This window comes from Uloborus diversus, chromosome 1 (assembly GCF_026930045.1).
Source record: "Uloborus diversus isolate 005 chromosome 1, Udiv.v.3.1, whole genome shotgun sequence".
Classification (NCBI taxonomy): Eukaryota; Metazoa; Arthropoda; class Arachnida; order Araneae; family Uloboridae; genus Uloborus; species Uloborus diversus.
In genome coordinates this window covers 175,863,101-175,882,025 of record NC_072731.1, presented here as the reverse complement: position 1 = coordinate 175,882,025, position 18,925 = coordinate 175,863,101, and the positions used below count along the sequence as shown (strand labels likewise).

Genomic DNA, 18,925 nt, shown 5'->3' with positions numbered 1-18,925 from the left:
ACAGGGCAAATATTTTTTTACACGGAAGAAAAATGTAACAACCACGTGTTACATATGCAAAAATACATGATTATTATTTCATGTATAAAATATATGCAAAATGCATATACATGAAGCATCAAATAGGTTGATGTTTCACCGAACAGTTTACTATTTCGTAGACCAATCTCTATTATAAACTAAAATTGATCAAAATCTGACATCAATTGTAATTGTTCAAAAGAGCAGAAATAATGTTCAACATTGTAAACATCGCGTTGAATTGATGTCAAATTGTGCAAGAACGAACCTGCAAAGAATATATTTTGAATATAACCAAAGGATCTTTGGAGGCGGGTACGAGACCCGACACTATGCCCTGCTCTGAGAATAAAAAAGCCTGGCTGAAGTCAACAACCGATGCCCTCTGAGTGGTGATGAAATAGGGTCCGGATATATCCGTTTCCTGCAAAAGAAAGAAAAAAGTTCTGAAATAGAGAAAAAAAAATAGCAACAAAAGTAATTTTTAAGAATTTAACTATCGACGGGACCTCTGGCCCTCAAACTATTTTTCGATTTCGATTCCGAGTCACAACTGACTACAACTGTATTTGTGTCGAAGACTGCATACTAAGTGCCTTGCCTCCATTATTTTTTATACCGATAGATGGCAGTACCATCACCGGATCGAACAGTTAATGAGAATTTAGAACTAGACCAGGCGCTAATAGCTACCTGGTGCTAACACTCCCAGAGGTATCTTGTCACTTGGAGGACATTGAGACTACGAGCATATTTAGCGTCGCCCAGTCCCCTTTAATGACGACGGTGGGTCTTCGACCATCGAGGTTCGAACTCAGGACCCTCCGACACTCTACCGATCGGGCTACCACGGCCCTCCCTCAAACTATGAAAGACTGCTGGCCAGGCTCCTTGCCTTCAGAAAACAACACAATAGATGGTGGTGCCATCTATGAACGGTTCGAGAATTTAAAACCAGGCCAGGAGCCGAATAACTTTCTGGTCTGGCACCCGCAGAGGTATCGTTTCACTTGGAGGACATTGTGACACGAGCATATTTAACGTCGCACAGTCACCATTAATGACGACGGTGGATCTTCGACTAGCGAGGATCGCAACCCGAGACCCTCCGGCCCCAAGTCCAATGCCTTACCGATCAGGCCACCACGGCCCTTTAAGAATTTCTAGTCATGTAGAATAGTGGTGCCCAACTCTCGTGGCCCGCGAAGATGATACATGTGGCCCGTTGTTATGTTCAATGAAAACTATGTTCTGGAGAATGTTCAGTGAAAACTATGTTCTGGAGACTTCCAAAACAACAGGTCATCTAAATTTGGTTTTGAGAATTATTGTTACGAATTTGGAGCCAAATGGTCAGAAAGTAGTGTCTGAAAGACATAATGAGAACTTCGTACTGATCAAATTAGTGTTTTGTATAGATAATAACAATTCTTTGTATGTAATTTCCCGTTTTTTCACACGTTTTCGCGAAGGGAATAAAAATGAAATATTTAATTTCAACATGTGTGCTGGCCATCGAAATTCCTCTTAAAATGAGGTGCAGCCCGCGGATTAAAAAAAAAAGTTAAGTAATACTGATGTAGATTTTAAAAGTATAGTCATTTAAAGAGTCAAAACAAAAGGGGAAAAAAATTTCACCTTCAGAAATAGTCTGCAGACTTCTTCAAGAATCTGCGACGGGCGTCATGAACAGTTATCCTCAGAAACACGAGCTCATTTCTTACCACAGTAACAAAATTCCGTAAATTTTCCAACAAATTCAACATCTAACAAAATCTGTAAGAAGTAGATGCAACTGGGTCAGCGTTTTCTAAACCTCCACCAACTTTTTTAATTCCTCTTCATCTTCTTCTTTACTAATAATAAAGCTGAAAGTCTCTCTGTCCAGAGGATGTCTGGATGTCTGTAGGATGTCTGTGACGCGCATAGCGCCTAGACCGTTCGGCCGATTTTCATGAAATTTGGCACAAAGTTAGTATGTAGCGTGGGGTGTGCACCTCGAAGCGATTTTTCGAAAATTCGATGTGGTTCTTTTTCTATTCCAATTTTAAGAAAAAAAATATCATACGATGGACGAGTAAATTACGAAATTATCATAACGTGGAACCGTAACATGGGCACAAGCATATTGGCGAGATACGAAATTATCATAACATGGAACCGTAAGATGGGTACAAGTCAACTGGAGAGAAAACTCACCATACATTATTTGTAAATATACAGGCGAACCAAAAGACCTTTTGATTTTTCAACTACGGGCAAAGCCGTGCGGGTATCACTAGTTACTAATAATTGAGCTGAAAGTCTCTCTGTCCGGAGGATGTCTGTAGGATGTCTGTGACGCGCATAGCGTCTAGACCGTTCGGCCGATTTTCATGAAATTTGGTACAAAGTTAGTTGTAGCATGGGGGTGCACACCTCGAAGCGATTTTTTGAAAATTCGATTTTGTTCTTTTTCTATTTTAATTTTAAGAACATTTTCCTGAGCAAAATTATCATCTGATAGACGAGTAAATTACGAAATTATCACGACGTGGAATGGGAAAGCGAATGAACATAGCCAATTGGCGAGAAATTCGTCATCTATTATTTGTAAATATATAGGTGAACGAATGACCTTTTAATTTTCAACTGCGGGCGAAGCCGTGCGGGTACCACTAATTACTAATAATAAAGCTGAAAGTCTGGATCTCTGTCCGTCAGGATCTCTGTGACGCGCATAGCGCCTAGACCGTTCGGCCGATTTTCATGAAATTTGGCACAAAATTTGTTTGTAGCACGGGGGTGTGCACCTCGAAGCGATTTTTCGAAAATTCGATTTTGTTCTTTTACTATTCCAATTTTAAGAACATTTTCTTGAGTAAAATTATCATAAGATAGCTGAGTAAACTACCAAGTTATCATAACGTGGAACCGTAACATGGGAAAGTCAATTGGCGAGAAAATTCACCATACATTATTTGTAAATATACAGGCGAACCAAAAGACCTTTTAATTTTCTACTACCAGCAAAGCCGTGCGGGTAACACAAGTTTATAATAAAAGCTATGTAACTGAGCCCTGAGGAATTGAGTCTATAATCGTTCTCTTAACCCGTTGCTGAGAATTCCTGGTTTTTTTCGTGTGATTTTCCTGTTTGGAGTTTTACTTTCAGCTTTTCTTCTTTTTTTCAAATCTCTTTGACGGATATTTCAAGTTTTTATACTGGGCCAAAGTAGGTCGCAATTTTTAGGCTTGGAGATATGTTTTTATTGTAAAACTTTTAAATAAAAAAACTTAAGATAAATGAGAAGTACAACTATATGCTATTACATAAAATATCGAACAGTGTTCATAAATAGGTACTTAACAAATTCTTAGCTGTTATGGAACTGCTTCTACAGGTAAAATTCTGAGAGGTTATAAAGACACGTGTTAGCACAAGGAACACAAAATCAGTAGTGTTGCTCCTTGTGGAGAACTATCAAACTGCTTGGTATACATTACTGAGTCCTTGAGGCTGCTCTCTAATCGGATTTGTCGAAATAAGATTCAAAATTGCTTTCAGAATGTTTACATTGTATCTTTTTTTGAACAATCACGATTGCTTATTGTTCTCATTTGACTGTTTTTGAGGTCCGGTTCCTTTTTCAGCTTGGACCAGGGGCCTCTGCAGCACCACCGCCCATCGTCCTCTGCAGGCGCGGCTCCGAGCACTGCCTCCTGGAATCCGTTTCTCCTGGTCGGTGGCATCCATGTCATACACACACGCACGCTCATACACACACGCACGCTCATACACACACGCACGCTCATACACACACGCACGCTCATACACACACGCACGCTCATACACACACGCACGTTCATACATACACGCACGCTCATACATACACGCACGTTCATACACACACGCACGTTCATACACACACGACGCTCATACACACACACACACTCATACACAAGTCTTTACGCACGTCTACAAGCATACACACAGGTCTACGCACACACGCAAGCTTACACGTGCACGCACGCGCGACTACACACAGACACACACACACAACTATACACATGTTACCACCCAGGAGGAGGTGCAGGTTTGGGGGGACAGGAACCGTTTCTAGGAACAATAGGGGGGAACAATAGGTTGAACAGGGTCCTGTCGCAACTCGTGATTGCGAAAAACATAATTTGAATTCAGATTTTCAGAGTTCAAGTTTTTTTTTTTTTTTTTTTTCAACTTGGACCAAAGAAGGACCCTAGAGCCAAAGTAGCTCGCGTTTACGGTACCCGAGTGTAATGGACTTTGCATTTTAAAATAATGTTTTAGGCATCAAAGTGTATAAAAACAAAATTGGATTTTATTGTTCCTTTTACTAAGCAATAATTTATTTGCTTCAAGGGTTCGTTATAAGCGATAAATTACTTTAGCAAGCATTGATCCAATCATTCCCGACCACGTTTCGTTTGGTCCTACTGAGCCAAATACCAGATCAGGTTGCATCTTCAATTCGTACCTATAAAAACATTAATCAAGTGTAAAACTAAAAAAAAAAATCATAATCATGAGAAATAGTTATGAATCATGTGTAACAGACAAATGTATGAATGAAACACATTCATGCCTGGATTTACGTACAAGCTATGCAAGCAATAGCTTAGGGCCCCCGCTTTGTTAGGGGCCCGCAACTCTCGGAAATTAGCATGACTCGTTCCAAAACACAGAAAAGTACTTGAAAAATTAAATTTCATTTTCTTGTGCTTGAAAACCTTGAAAAATTGGAAAAGTGTGGCAATAAACCATAAATGGGAGGGGGTAAGGAGAAGGAATGCCAATGCATGCCAAATTCAGCTCCTTGCTACATCCTGCACCAAAAATGTAAAAACCATGGTTCTCTCGTTTCTGAAACATATTACAAATTATTGCGACTCATATGTTTCGTATCTTGCTATTTATATAATTTCGAAAGTAGTATTTTTGAAATTCTTTTGTTATTGCTTGCTTTTAGCTTACTTCTTCTGCATATTGTCAATCTCTTTAGCACGGGGGAAAAAAAAACACTGACGCTATTCCTTTTTGTTTTCTACCCCACTTGTAATTGAAGCAAAGTTATTGTCATGAGAAATCTAAAGTTTATTTTTTTTTAAATTTAAAATAGCTTTTCATACAAAGTTAGAATTGGACTGTAAAAATTTACAATCAAGTACTAAAATATCAGAGACTGGAAAGTACAAATGATGTGCTTTAAATAATTTTAATTGTTCTAGAGTCCTTGAAAATAATTTGATAAGTCTTTGAAAATCCTAGGCAAAGTGGGCTCCAATATTATTTCTCATCAAGTGCATGCCATTATGAATTGTTCAAATGGGCATTATGTTACTCTTTTGTTACATATTTTCTAAAACTGTACACCATTTTTTAAAGCATTTTTTAATATCGATCATTTTATATTCAATTCATTGTTGTATTTGTCAATGGTCTTGAGGGGTGATTAAAAACTAATTGTACCGAAAGCCAATGTGAGCAAGTAACGATGCATTCTCTTTTCTCTTCCAGCGCTCTTTCTCTCTGTCAACTGCTGTGATTGATTTGTCGAATCAAAAACAATTTTTACTATGAGTTATCTAAATTTTCGATAAAACTTTAAAAAAGTTTTGTTTGGCTATTTCTGTCCTGATATTTTTGTAGTTCCAACTACATCTTTTACGACTTCAAAATGCAGAATTTTATATCTTTTTCTCAATTTTCGGGCCCCCGACAATTGGGAATAGTCTATACTCCATTTAAAGGGAAGTCCTGGATCACTCTCTTGATACCATTTCCTCTCTAATGGTCAATCGAAACAAGACATCGGGGAAAACATATTAAAACACGATCAACAAAGTAAAAATATTGCTGTATGTATCAGAGGAAAGAGATAAACCTAGTAAAGGGGAAAAAAATGCCTCTTAAACTACCGAGGGAAACGTTGTTCAAACTACAAAAGGGGCCCCATACCTGAAATAGCTTAGGGCCCCGTTAAGTCTAAATCCGGCCCGTGAATACATTACACATTTGAATAAGAAATGAAACATAATGTCTGAAGCATTCACGAGCTCCATATAATATTTTGTAAATGAGTGGGGGGAGGGGGGCTTTTTAATTGTATTTTGATATGCATCGCCAAACTGACACTGGATTCAGTTTCGCACTTTAGATGCAATTTTAAAAGACAGATTTTTTAAAGAAGCACTTTCTGGCAATTTTTGGTAGTAACATTCTGGAAAGAGTTGGTGTTTGCTTCCCTCCCCACCCCGAAAAAAAGTGGAAGTCCTAAAAACGCATTTGGGGTTATCCCGTGAATTTTTTTTTTATAATTAAGTTTTCAAAACGCATTTTTTCCATACCAGCGTAGATCCTCTTAACTACGAGTACTAACAAAACAAAATACAAAACTAAAACTATATCAACTCATAAAACAAAATGCAAAGATAAAACTTTATGGATCACTAATACAATGCCTCTGCGAATTCTGCAATAATACACTTACTTAAAATTCATCGATCGTTCCATTGTCTCATAAACATCTCTCGCTATGCCGTCCAGGTAGGTTACGTTGTTTTGGTCTTTACGCAGGATGGAGTACGGATTCCACTGGAAAAATAATGAATAAAATGTAAAAAGAAATGTAAGAAAATGTTTCCTGTAAACAAATGGTACGTAATTGAAACTTAATTTAAATGGTAGCATGACAATAACTAATAATTTAAGGAATATCCTATATGTTGAATTATTTTCTCCTAAATAAGTGTTAACTGGACAGTTTCTATCCATGGTGCTCCTCGAAATGAAAATGGTAAAGAAGTTGCTGGACAACAAGCAAATTTAGAATCCCCAGAAAAGAATAGAAAGAAATCTGCAACCGCTTTCAAACAGAACTTAAAATCTGTCAAAAAAAAAAAAAAAAAAAAAAAAAAAAACACTAATTTACCCACTGATTTTAAACTTTCACCCCAATGCTGGAAATCCACTCCATGCTAAGCATATACACAGAGAGCTCTGACATACTTTTCTATTGGTTTATTGTATTTTTTCGTTGTTATTATTTGAACACATTTTAGAGTTTATTTAAAAGCTTAAAGTTTATACTCTGGCAACACTTTACTTTAAAAAAAAATATTTTAAATGTGATAGACGTCAGTGTCAGTGTCCGTTAAAATTTCAAATCACTAGCATCTTCTTGTGAGCGTTATATTCTAAAAAAGTAACGATTTTATATAATACTAGAGGACCTGACAGACGTTGTTCTGTTCAAACTTTGTAAATTGAAAAGTTAAAAAATTTCAATAAACTATCAAGAGTTTGAACCGTTTTGTTGAAAAAAAAAAATAAGTAAAAGGAAAATGTTTTATCTGCTTGGTGTCAGAATGCGTATATTTATAACAACTTGATTTATCTCAGTGCCCACTGAGCAGTTTATAACCTATTTTTTCTCCTTTACTTGATGGTTTGTTTCTTCAGTCATACTCAAAGGCTAAAAAGCGTCCTCAGCTATTAAGTGTAAAAAACTAACTAGGGTAACGACCCCAGTAATTGGCACTTTAAGGGTTCGTCCTTAAACTTACCTCTATTTTCATTACTTGGAAAAATAAAATTCACTAGCAAATAGTTTTGTATCAAAGAATGCACATCTCTGCATCAATTTAGTTCACCGAAAGCAAAAATATTTGAATAGATAGTTTTATAAAAATATATGTATAAAAAGTTACCAAAATCACCAGTAATTGGCACCTGATACCCCAATGTATGACACCTTTTGATCCAGTAATTGGCACATGTTAATAGAACTGGGAAATCACTTCGTTTTTCACTTTTAGATTACATTCAAAGTTCATCATCATAAGAAACATAATTAATGTTAATTTAAAGTAGGTAATTTCATATAAATTAATGTTCAATCACACATCTTGACGTTAAAAACGTATTTCAGATAAATAAAAATTTGGAACATTACATGGAAAAATATCGAGATTATTGCTGTTTCATCAGATGGCATGCAGTTTTGGTTTTACGAATTTAGCTGTTTTCACATAAAAAGTAACATTAACATTAACCCAATGATTAAAAGGGACCATAAAAAATGGAACTGTTCTCTACAGTCGCAATATCTGACTGTGATGGCCAAACATATTTATTTTTTATTGTTTCTTTTAAAAATTTAACGGTATATTCTGGAGGATTCCAATCAATGGTAGAACCCATATAATATTGTTGCTGCAAAAGTATCAGAAATCAAACTAGTGACACATTTCAGAACACATTAGGAACTATAAGCACATATGCCAATTACTGGGGACTAGCAAAACTGATGCACCACTAAATGGCATACATCATTTCTTCAAAAACCCAAAAAGAGACAAAAATTTACTTCTACCCACTCAAAGTTACATCTTTCAACTAAACAAAACTTTTGCCAACCAAAATTTAAAATATATTTTAAGTCAGATTTTAATGGATTTATGTGCATGCTTCCCTTAAGCTAAAGAAGAAGCTTTTGCAACAAAAATGACTGATTTGACACAAGCCACAATTGTTTCTTTTTCCTATGCACTGCTAGCATTTAGTAACATGAATTGAAGTTATAATCTGAAACAGTCTCTAGTCAGAATGCGCATATTTATTACAACTTGATTTATCTAATGCCCACTGAGCAGTTGTTTTGTTAACTATTTTTTCTCCCGTACTTGATGCTTTGTCCTTCAGCCATGCTCAAAGGATAAAAAGCATCCTCAGATGTTAAGTGTAAATATCTAACTACCCATCTAGAACAAACAGGAAATCCCGCTGCAACATCCCCCACATGAAAAAGAATAAAGCAATCGAAAGGATATCGTTTAGAAAAATGATAAAGGTAAAAACAGTTGTCTGAATAAGCGAAAATCACTCACCCCCCCCCCTCCTGATGTAAAATAAACACATTCTTTAACTAAAATGACTAAAATCTCTTTAAAAACGAAAAACAATTCTTTGCAATTTGAAATATTTCGCCAATCAAACAAAAATTACAATAAATTACATTAACAGTAGCTTTAAAATGTAAACAAATGATCACGCAACACTTCTTGTTCATAGCCAAAGTCGCCAAGCCACCACGTTACTGTAATCCAGCCGATCAGTGAGCGAAGCCAACTCCGACGGATTAGCGGTCCGATTTTTTGAACGAAAACTTTTAAAATTTCATATATTGCCTAATTTGTTCTTTCCACCAAAGATATAGATCTTCCACTGCACTGATCTTTTATTTACCCTGTTGTAATTTATCTCGACGAAAATGAAATTTACTTCGTCTTTAAATTCCATCATCTTTTCCTTTAATAATGTACTGATTAGTTTGATAATCATTAAAGTATTCTTGACATTGGTGCCAAAACTCAGGATGGATTTGAGCCGATAAACAAATGTTGCTAGGTACGGTACTTTCTGATCATTTGATTTGGAATAGTCGGTCACATAGTTTAACTACAGCGACAGAACACACGTTTTGCGTGAACCTTCCAGTACGTTACTTTAAAACGTATCACGGGACCTAAAATCGTACTCGACGTTAAATCCCGGTTATCACAAATTTGTCTTTTCAACTGCGCTTGCGCGCGGACTTAGCTGATTTCAAAACTCTTGCTAAATTAATTAAACATTTTAAATTTGCTAATAAATATGAGATGGCAAAAGATAAAAATTAGAAATCACAAAGTTTTTTCTGATTTTGTTTTTAGGCCTCGGTAAAGATTGAATTTTGAGTCTTAATTATTAATGGATTCGGTGTCTGAATCGTCTGTCCTTTTTCAGGACCAAATTTTTAACCTCAGAAGAGCGTACTAGAATTTCAGCATCACTTCTAATACAAAACCGAACCCTCAACCTAAATAAAAATGTATAATACTAAGTTGTTTACGCCTAACGTAAAATATCCGCAAAAGACGGATTTCTATACTAAGATTCCAATCATTTTTGAAGTACACAACGTGTTTTACATTTATGTTAAATAAATATTTCCAAACTAATAAATATTGAAGTGTCATTTTTCTCTTAAGATTATCAGTCATTCATATCCGTAGTTTCATATAATATATCACGAAGTCGCTGTGAAAATATTATAATCGCATTCATTAATTTGGTGGGACTCTCGCTCAGCTTAAATATAAACAAGCGACACGAAATCTTAAAACAGAAAGTCCGCGCGCAAGCGCAGTTGAAATGGCAAATTTGTGATAACCGGGATTTAACGTCAAGTTAAAATCGTTGCTTTCAAGATAGAAACGAAGGCTTCACTCTCTCTTTCTACGTTTTATCTACAGTGCTGGTAAAAAAATTGCATCACCCTCGCGTTTTCACAACAATGGGATTATGTGAGAAGTTTTGGTCTATCGATTAACGATGAATGTATGTGAAACTCTGCAAGACTTATGAAATAAACATTTAACAGCAGGAATCCGATAATTGTTTACGTAGATCGGGGCTGTTTCCGGGCCAAGGCAAACTGCCGACCCCATGCTCATTTTTCCATTTTTGAAACTTTAGAGAGAAAAAAAATTGCTTAACCCCATGGTCAATTTAAGTCCAATGGCAGGATAAAGGTTTTTAAATTGTTACTTACCGGTTTTGCCCTATGGTACGGAGCAGAATCATCCTGGAAAATGACGTTTGGAACTGAAGTAAAGTGATCCCGGATAGTAGGAAGCAATTTCTCCTCCAAAATGCCAATATACAACTGAGCGTTTACTGTTCCGTGCACAAAGTGAAGCCCACCAACTCCTTGATCAGAAATACATCCCCAAATCGTCTGGGATACGGGATGCTTGACTGTGTGTTGAATGCAGTCGAGATGAAATTCCTCTCCTTTGCGGCGCGGGTGATGCAATTTTTTTTTACCACTACTATATTCTCAATTGAAGCATCACAGTAGAGAATTTCATTACAAAAAGCAGAGCTGGCTTTCATATTGTCCTTTGGCAGCGGGTTAGATATTTATTTCAGTTCTCGCTCAATAATCTTATATAATTAAAAACTGAGCGTATGTATCTATGTATGTACCTATGTATTTATGTAGTCATTTATGTATCTATGTCCGAGTTACTTCTCCCGAAAGCCAGTGAACTGACCTTCGAACCAGGTATCGATGGATTCGTAATCTTCCCGTCTTCATGTTTGGCTGTTTAACGTAATCCTTAGATAATAATTAGCAGAGATATAAATTAAAAACTATTAATTATGACACTTAGATTTCGACGTAAAATCCCTATTTTTCGAAGGCTTTCCTCCATTCAAATTATTATTCAGCGCTTCATCTCAACTTTCCGCAACAAATGCTTTTATTAAAATTTATAGTGGGTGAAGAAAATCATTGACATGAAAGATCTGTTGCCATGTTTTTTTTTTTTTTTCGAATATGAACAAGTGATGTTCTTGCTTTTGTTTTAAAGGCTTTTCCTGTAATCGGGGGATTTAAAATGTTTACTTTTTGGTTATTTCTCCGTAATCTGCTGCAAAATTTTACTGATTTTTTTTTCTTTTTTGATTCAAGCCTGAGTGTTGAACTTGCGTCACTTGACGTAACTTTTATTTTCGAGGTGGACCGTGCAAAGCCGGGCGACGCAGCTAGTAGGTTAAAATAAATATTAATAATTTGGGAGACATAACCGTCTAATGTTTAAATTAATTAATTTAAAAAAAACGTTTCCAATTCGATCCATCGCGATCGCATTTTATATAAACCATGCTTGGATCAACTTAATTACACAGAAAAAATTTGATCGAAATCGGTCCAGCCGTTTAAAAGCTTTATAACTACAAGCATCCGCACAGAAGAAATATATATATTAAGACTAGTGATGTTCCGGATATCCGTATCCGTATCCGCGGATATCCGAGGAAAAATAAAGATCTGTATCCGTATCCGTTACTTTTTTTACGGATCTTAAACGGATCTTTTCTTTTCTAAAAATTTTTAAATATTTGAATAAAAGATTATTAAATTCCGTTTCAATCAGTTTTATTCCCTATTTGAATTATAAGGTATCATTTCCGAGGTCAATTTATACCCCCGTCGTAAAAAGGAAGGGATGATAAGTTTTAAAAATGTGTATGTGTGTGTCTATTTGTGGCATCGTAGCTCCTAAACAGATAAAACGATTTTGATAGTTCTTTTTTTTCGTTCAAAAGCTGACTTGGTCAAAAGTGTGCTTAGATTAGCCTCGTTTTTGTAGAACTTTAATTACCGGAGAGCCGGATATATTAATGAAATGCCGACTTAACGTTTTTCACAATTATTTTAGTAAAAACTTACTCGAACGTTAAAAATATTGGAGCTAATTGAAAGAGCAAAGTTTTCTGCGTTTTATATTTATTTGGAATTTCCAAGTTATATTCAGTAGGAGCTACAATATTTGTTAAATAAATTCTAAATGCAATTCTAAGCCTTTATACGCTCAATGATTTAAAATTTCTATCTGCTGTCAGTTCATATTTGTTAACAATGTGTGTTCTGACCCGCGAAATTCATCTTCATATGAGGTCGGCCCTCGGGGACATGTTTTTTTTTTTTTTTAAATTTAATATTGGTTTTGTTATGTATTTGGGGGTTTGTGATATTCTTCATTTTGGTCTTTCTCGGCATTCTTCAAAAAAAAAAAAAAAGTGATACTCAATTCTCTATTTACTGATTGTAAAGGTGTTCCCGGCTCTGTTATTTCGTCGGTGGGGCTAAGTTGGTTGGAATGGGTCAGCGCTGCATTTATGCTGAAATAAAATGCGAAAAAATATTTCTTCTTTGTATCCTACATCTAACGAGCAAACTAAAAATAAGTTTTCACATTCTATCTAAGCATTATAGCTAAGCTGTGACCCATTCCTTCCAACTCTCCCTGAATTTTAAAGGAGATTTCTTTAAAGAGTAAATCAAAGTCTTGATTATATTTTCGCCGTAGATGACATTTTTTGAAGAAACAGTGCCATTATCCTGACGTAAGGCCCCTATAACGAGGGAGCCGACGCATCCACCATTTTGGATCAAAGTGACCGTCTGTTCTTGAGTCATTGCCATAGGGTGAGTTATTAAAAGACGCAAGAAAGAATGTTAAGATCATAAAAATAAGTGAAAGTGCCTCAGTGTGCTGTGATAATAGTTCAAAGAAAGGATTTTGTTTCTTTAAATTTCAAAATTAATAGATAAAAAATCAATTTTATTGACGATTTGCTGGAAATCCGAAGCTAAAACTCGGCAGTGCGAAAGCAGTAAACATTGTTATGTAAATTCTCGGTACTATTTTTTTTTGCTATGGAGTAATTTAGTTTGAAGAAATATGCTTTTTTTTTTATACAACTGTTACATTTTTAAACCAGTTGATAAATTAATTGCTAAGATCCAAAAATGTAATGCTGTCAAAAATAGGTCTAATTCACTTTATCGGAACTTCAAATATATAGTATTAGCACATAAAAATAAATAGTTATATTAATACTACTAAGAGCATTAATAGTGTAAAGTAATACTAGTTTCATAATTAATTAGCAAGTTAATTAATCATGCAAATAACCGAATAATAATAATATATGTAATATTTCACCAATTGAAATGTTTTCGATTTCTTAATGTTTTGTTGGTTTGTTTATTTTTTCAAAATATGACACTCATTGTTCTAATGTCAATTTGGGACAAAAACAAATGCATTACGCTAACATAAAATGAAGCTGAAAGGAAGCGAAAGCACATCTAGTGTGGTAATATTTCTCCGACTTTTGATCCAAAATGGCGGACAGTTCGGCCTGGTATATGTAGGGGCTCTTCCCTGACGGGAATACCTTCCCGAGCAAACTTTACACTTAGGTAGTTGACGTGGGTAAAAAAAAAAAAAAAAAAAAGAGGTCCGTATCCGTATCCGCGGATCTAATTTTTAAACGATCCGGCACATCACTAATTAAGACTAGGTAACTCAAGTAGCTATATCATGCATTGAAGACATGTAACCGCCGCACCCAAGCCGTGATAGCAGCAATAAGTCGAGTTACTAAGGATTAAATAATATTTTTTTTGAGCCTATTTATAGATTTTTTGCCTATTTATTTTTTCATATAACATGAAGGTACTTTATGTTTAATGTGTTGAATTCATATTTTTAATAAACTTTAAAATGTTTTTAAATAATAAAACTATGTAAGAATGAAAAACAAAGAAGCAACAGAAAAGTTCGTTTGAGTATAATGATTTGACCACCCTCTGTAGCTAATTGGATGTAAACGTTTTACTGTATTTTGAAAAGAATTGAAATGAATTTGTATTTATGCAGAACGTGTAATATATTGGACTTACCGGCCCATATCTTATTCGAAACACCGTCATTATGGGAAGGTTAAGAACTCGAATAAATCCGCAATAAGATGTTACGAAGCACAACTCAGCAGCATCATCTTCTGTTTTGAAAAATGTTTGTTTGAAAACAATTTTACGATATTTACCTCTCATTTTACTATGAGTTCGAAAATTTAATTCAAGTTCCATGTACGACATAATGTCATTCCAAGAATCTTTATTTGTTTAGAGCAGACAAATATTGATAAAACCGTTTAAAGTAATCTATGGAGGATGTTCCATGTCTACTGTTTATTCAAGGATGTCAAGTCACGCAAGTACAATTGATAATCCAGCCCCATTTTTGACTGTTGGAAATCTTTTTAGCTTGTGCAGTGCTGGTATTTATTCCATTAGAACACGTGTATTTGCTTAGAACTGGAAGTCAGCAACATAATCTTTTATTTGTCTTGTTGGCTTTGCTGTATACTGCAATTTCAAAAAAGAAAAATAATAATGTTATACTACTTTAAATTCGAATTCTTGTTGTAGCTTTCTGTATTTCCATAGTTTTATATGTAAATAAAATCGATTAGATTTATCCAAACAATGTGTGTGTGTTTTTTCTTTCTTTTTTGTATGGATTCTCTGAGAAAAATGCTCTTGACAAACGCGCTAGAAAAAATACAAAAATACTTTGTTCAGTTTTGCTTGAACTCAAAGTTTCTGCGGAAAATTTGTTTTTTGGAGATTTGCTCTTCCAGGGAAACTATATGGTAGTGTAATAATGAAAAATAATTAAATGTTGCAATCAAAAGAGCTTAGCGAAATATGTGTTTCTAGTAGACGCATAAATTGTTTGCTCCTGTGTCCCTATTATTGAAATCTTAGGTCTTTAATACTGCCGAAATTTTGGGAATAGTCGCCAAATTTAGCATGTTTGGTGAGTAATGGAAGACATCTTTTACACGCTTTGAAGGAGGATGTTCTGCCACATGCAGATGGCAAAATTGTGAGGCACTTTCACTCTCTCGCCAAGTCTTGTAATTCTGCCAATTTTCTCAAAACTTTGGCAGACTTTGAGACTTTGGGGAGTGAAGACCAGGTGAAGACCAATCTATCACGTGACCTCAGGTCACGTGATAGATTTTAATACCAAGCATTGGAAGAAATAAGGTTCCTTTCGCTAGTCTCACGCAAAAACGTGTCAACCATTCGTCGTTGTTATGTCACGTGACTTGGAGTTTTTGGCCTCAGCTTTAGCTAAGCCTATTATTAGACTTGCTCCCTCCATTTAATAATTCCTGCTCTAACTTTATATCTGGATAAAAAGGGCAAAAAAAAAGTTACGCCCAAAAATGTTTCGGTACGCTCTTAAGATGGCTACCTACTTCAATTTCTTTTTTCTCATTTTTACACGTAATTGTATTCACGTGGTTCCCTGGTTAAGAGCTGATTAGAAGCAATTCAACAATAGATTTTTAGTGCAGGTGTCATTAGGAGTGAACAACAACATTTTATGAGCTGAAAGAATGAACTCAATCTTATATACAGCCTGAGTAAAAACTTTAAGGCCAGTATAATTTTCTTTGAAAAAAGGAAAATGAAATTAAAGGGATTTTAATATTATTGTATTATTAATTATTAATATTCATTGGTAAGAAATAACGCAACAGACAGCATTTGTAAAGCATGAAATAACCAGAATAGCAGTGGTTTATTCAAAGTTAGCATTTCAGCTTGAGTAAAAACTTTAAGGCCACTAGTATTTTTAAAAAACTGCAAGTACTTATACTGTAATATATAAATGTCACCTCAGTTAACAATATTGTGGAAACCCTTCAACTTGCAGTTTTGTGATTAATTTCTTCAAAGTTGTTGTCCTACTTGTGACGATATCGTAAGGTAAACAGTTAACTGTTCAAGAAAGAGGGCAGATTGAAGCTTTTTCTTCAACAAGGAATATGTAGGCGTACTATTGCGAAAAAATAGGAAGAACGAAGACTGAAGTCAACATTTTTGTTTGATTTAAACACAATTAGGGTAAAAAGAAAACCCGGGAAAACTTAAAGCTTTGTCCTCTTCGCGTCACGGAAGAAGAGTTTGGAAATTATTACACTACCTGAAAAGTACTCAACCAGTAAACGTATTGATACGATAGGTTTAAATGTTCGTCAAAAACGATATATAACACAATTAGAAGGTGTGGAAATTTTATTAATGCTGCAAAATTGCTTAAACCTCATTTATTGAAGATGCACAATGAAGAGCGTTTCAACTTTAGCTTGGAAATCATGACCTGGGATAACCAATGAATACAAATATTTTTTTCTAACGAAAAGAAGTGGAGTTTGGATGGAACATACGGACGGAAGTACTATTGGCATGATTTACGAAAAGAAAAAGAAATATTCTACAAGTGCCAATTAATGGAGGCTCTGTCAGAACTTGAGAGTGCTTTGCTTACAATGGTGTGTGCTCAGTTGCGTTTGTTTCAGGTAAAATGAACTCACAAGCATATCAAAATGTCCTCCCAAGTCATCTTTTACCAAATGCTGAATTTGTTGCTGGAAAAAATTGAAAATATCAGTAAAACAATTCATCTATTCATCCGAGTAACAGTGCAAAAAATAGGCTCCAAGTAAACAATGTTGAAACTTTGAAATGACCAAATAAGTCTCCAGATATTAACCCAATAGAGAACTTATTGGGTGACTTAGCAAGAAGAGTTTATGCAAAGGAGAGACATTTTACCTCATCAATAGAGCTGAAATCTACCATCGAAGATGAATAGCAAAAAATAAATCCCGAATTTTAACAAAATCTAGTTTTATTCATGAAAACAAGAATATTTGAAGTAATTTGAAGGAATAGCTCATACACAAGCTTATAAATATTTGAAATTTTGTCCTCATATGCTTTTTTCTGTGTTGGCCTTAAAGATTTTAATCAGGTTCAAATATTGATCTGTAATATTTTCTGATAATGAAACACTTACAATTAATTTTTTTTTTTGCCTTTTTACTTGTATTTTAGGTTAATAATTATCACTCATGTGACTTTTTGATCCTAAGATTAAGGTGTGTCCAATTTCTCAAAAAAGTGTTCTGGACTTTAAGTTTTTACTTAGACTGTAATTAAAAACAGCGTATGTATCTATGCATGTAGCTATGTATCTATGTATATACCTATGTATCTATGTATGTAGCTATGTATCTATTTATATACCTATGTATCTATGTATGTAGCTATGTATCTATGTATATACCTATGTATCTATGTATGTAGCTATGTATCTATGTATATACCTATGTATCTATGTATATACCTATGTATCTATGTATGTACCTATGTATCTATGTATATACCTATGTATCTATGTATGTACCTATGTATCTATGTATGTAACTATGTATCTATGTAATCATTTATGTATCTATGTCCAAGTTTCTTCTGCCGAACGACAGTTAAATGACCATCGAACCAGGTATCGATGGATTCGTAATCTTCCCGTCTTTATGTTTGGCCATTTAACATAATCCTCCGATAATAACTAGTTGAGATATCAATTAAAAACTATTAATTATGACACTTAGATTTCGACATAAAATCCCTATTTTTCGAAGGCATTCCATCATTCAAATTATTATTCAGTGCTTCATCTCAACTTTCCGCAACAATGCTTTTATTAAAATTTATAGCGTGAAGAAAATCGTTGAGACGAGAGATCTGTTGCCATTTGTTGTCTCGAATACGAGCAAATAAAATTATAGGTTTTGTTTTAAAGGCTTCTCCTATAATCGGGGGATTTAAAATGTTTACTTTTTGGTTATTTTCCCGAAATCTGCCGCAAAATTTTACTGATTTTTTTTTCTTTTCATGCCTGATTGTTGAACACGCGTCACTTGACATAACTTTTATTTTCGAGATGGACCGTGCAAAACCGGGCGAGGTTTAGCATAAGAAAGTGCAATATTCTTTTTACTCTGTGCTTGCTTAAATTATCTTCTATATAAACATCTATTGCAGATTATATTCAGAAACAAAAAAGAAACTGCGATTGTAAGAACGAAAATAATGTTCATGAAAAGTTTGAAAATTTGTAAGTTTTAGACTGAAAGCTATTATTTTTAAAACTTCCCCTTTAATCTTATTTTGCTTTGGAACATGTGAATACACAAAAATGAATTTATCGAGCTATCCTTTAAATCTATAGCAAACAACTTTCCCCAGTTATGATAAAATTCTTCCGCGTACACGCACTTGGTAAAACTTATCTTAATTAGAGTTCATTTCAAAGTGTTGAAATTGTGTTTTGGAGAAAGAGCCTTGAAATTCTTTTCTTACGTATTAGAGCTAAAAAATGTTTGATTTGAACTAAAAATATAACTAAATATTTACATATGAGGTAGTGAGAAGCAAAGGGATGCAAGTGGCAAAATTAAAATTTGGAGATAACCAGTACAAACGGTAGGTGAACCCCTCCTCTGTCTTGGAGCAAGAGATAGTACTAGTAGCCCTGGTAGGTGCTGCTGTACAGCATGAAAAACGAGCTGATGTGTGCCTCACATGACTTCCTTTTACTCCAATTTAATGTCATT

General features: G+C 34.7%; 1 protein-coding gene across 1 annotated transcript in view; it reads right to left on the bottom strand.

Moving 5' to 3' along the window:
- The window catches only part of LOC129217269 (probable glutamate receptor), a 62,874-nt gene that overhangs the window by 23,682 nt on the left and 20,267 nt on the right, over positions 1 to 18,925 (bottom strand). The window contains exons 3-5 of the mRNA XM_054851541.1: positions 6,531 to 6,634; positions 4,427 to 4,517; positions 317 to 445 (exon numbers count right to left, since the gene is read on the bottom strand). Coding sequence (XP_054707516.1) covers positions 317 to 445; positions 4,427 to 4,517; positions 6,531 to 6,634 — 324 coding nt within the window. The remainder of the gene's footprint in view (positions 1 to 316; positions 446 to 4,426; positions 4,518 to 6,530; positions 6,635 to 18,925) is intronic.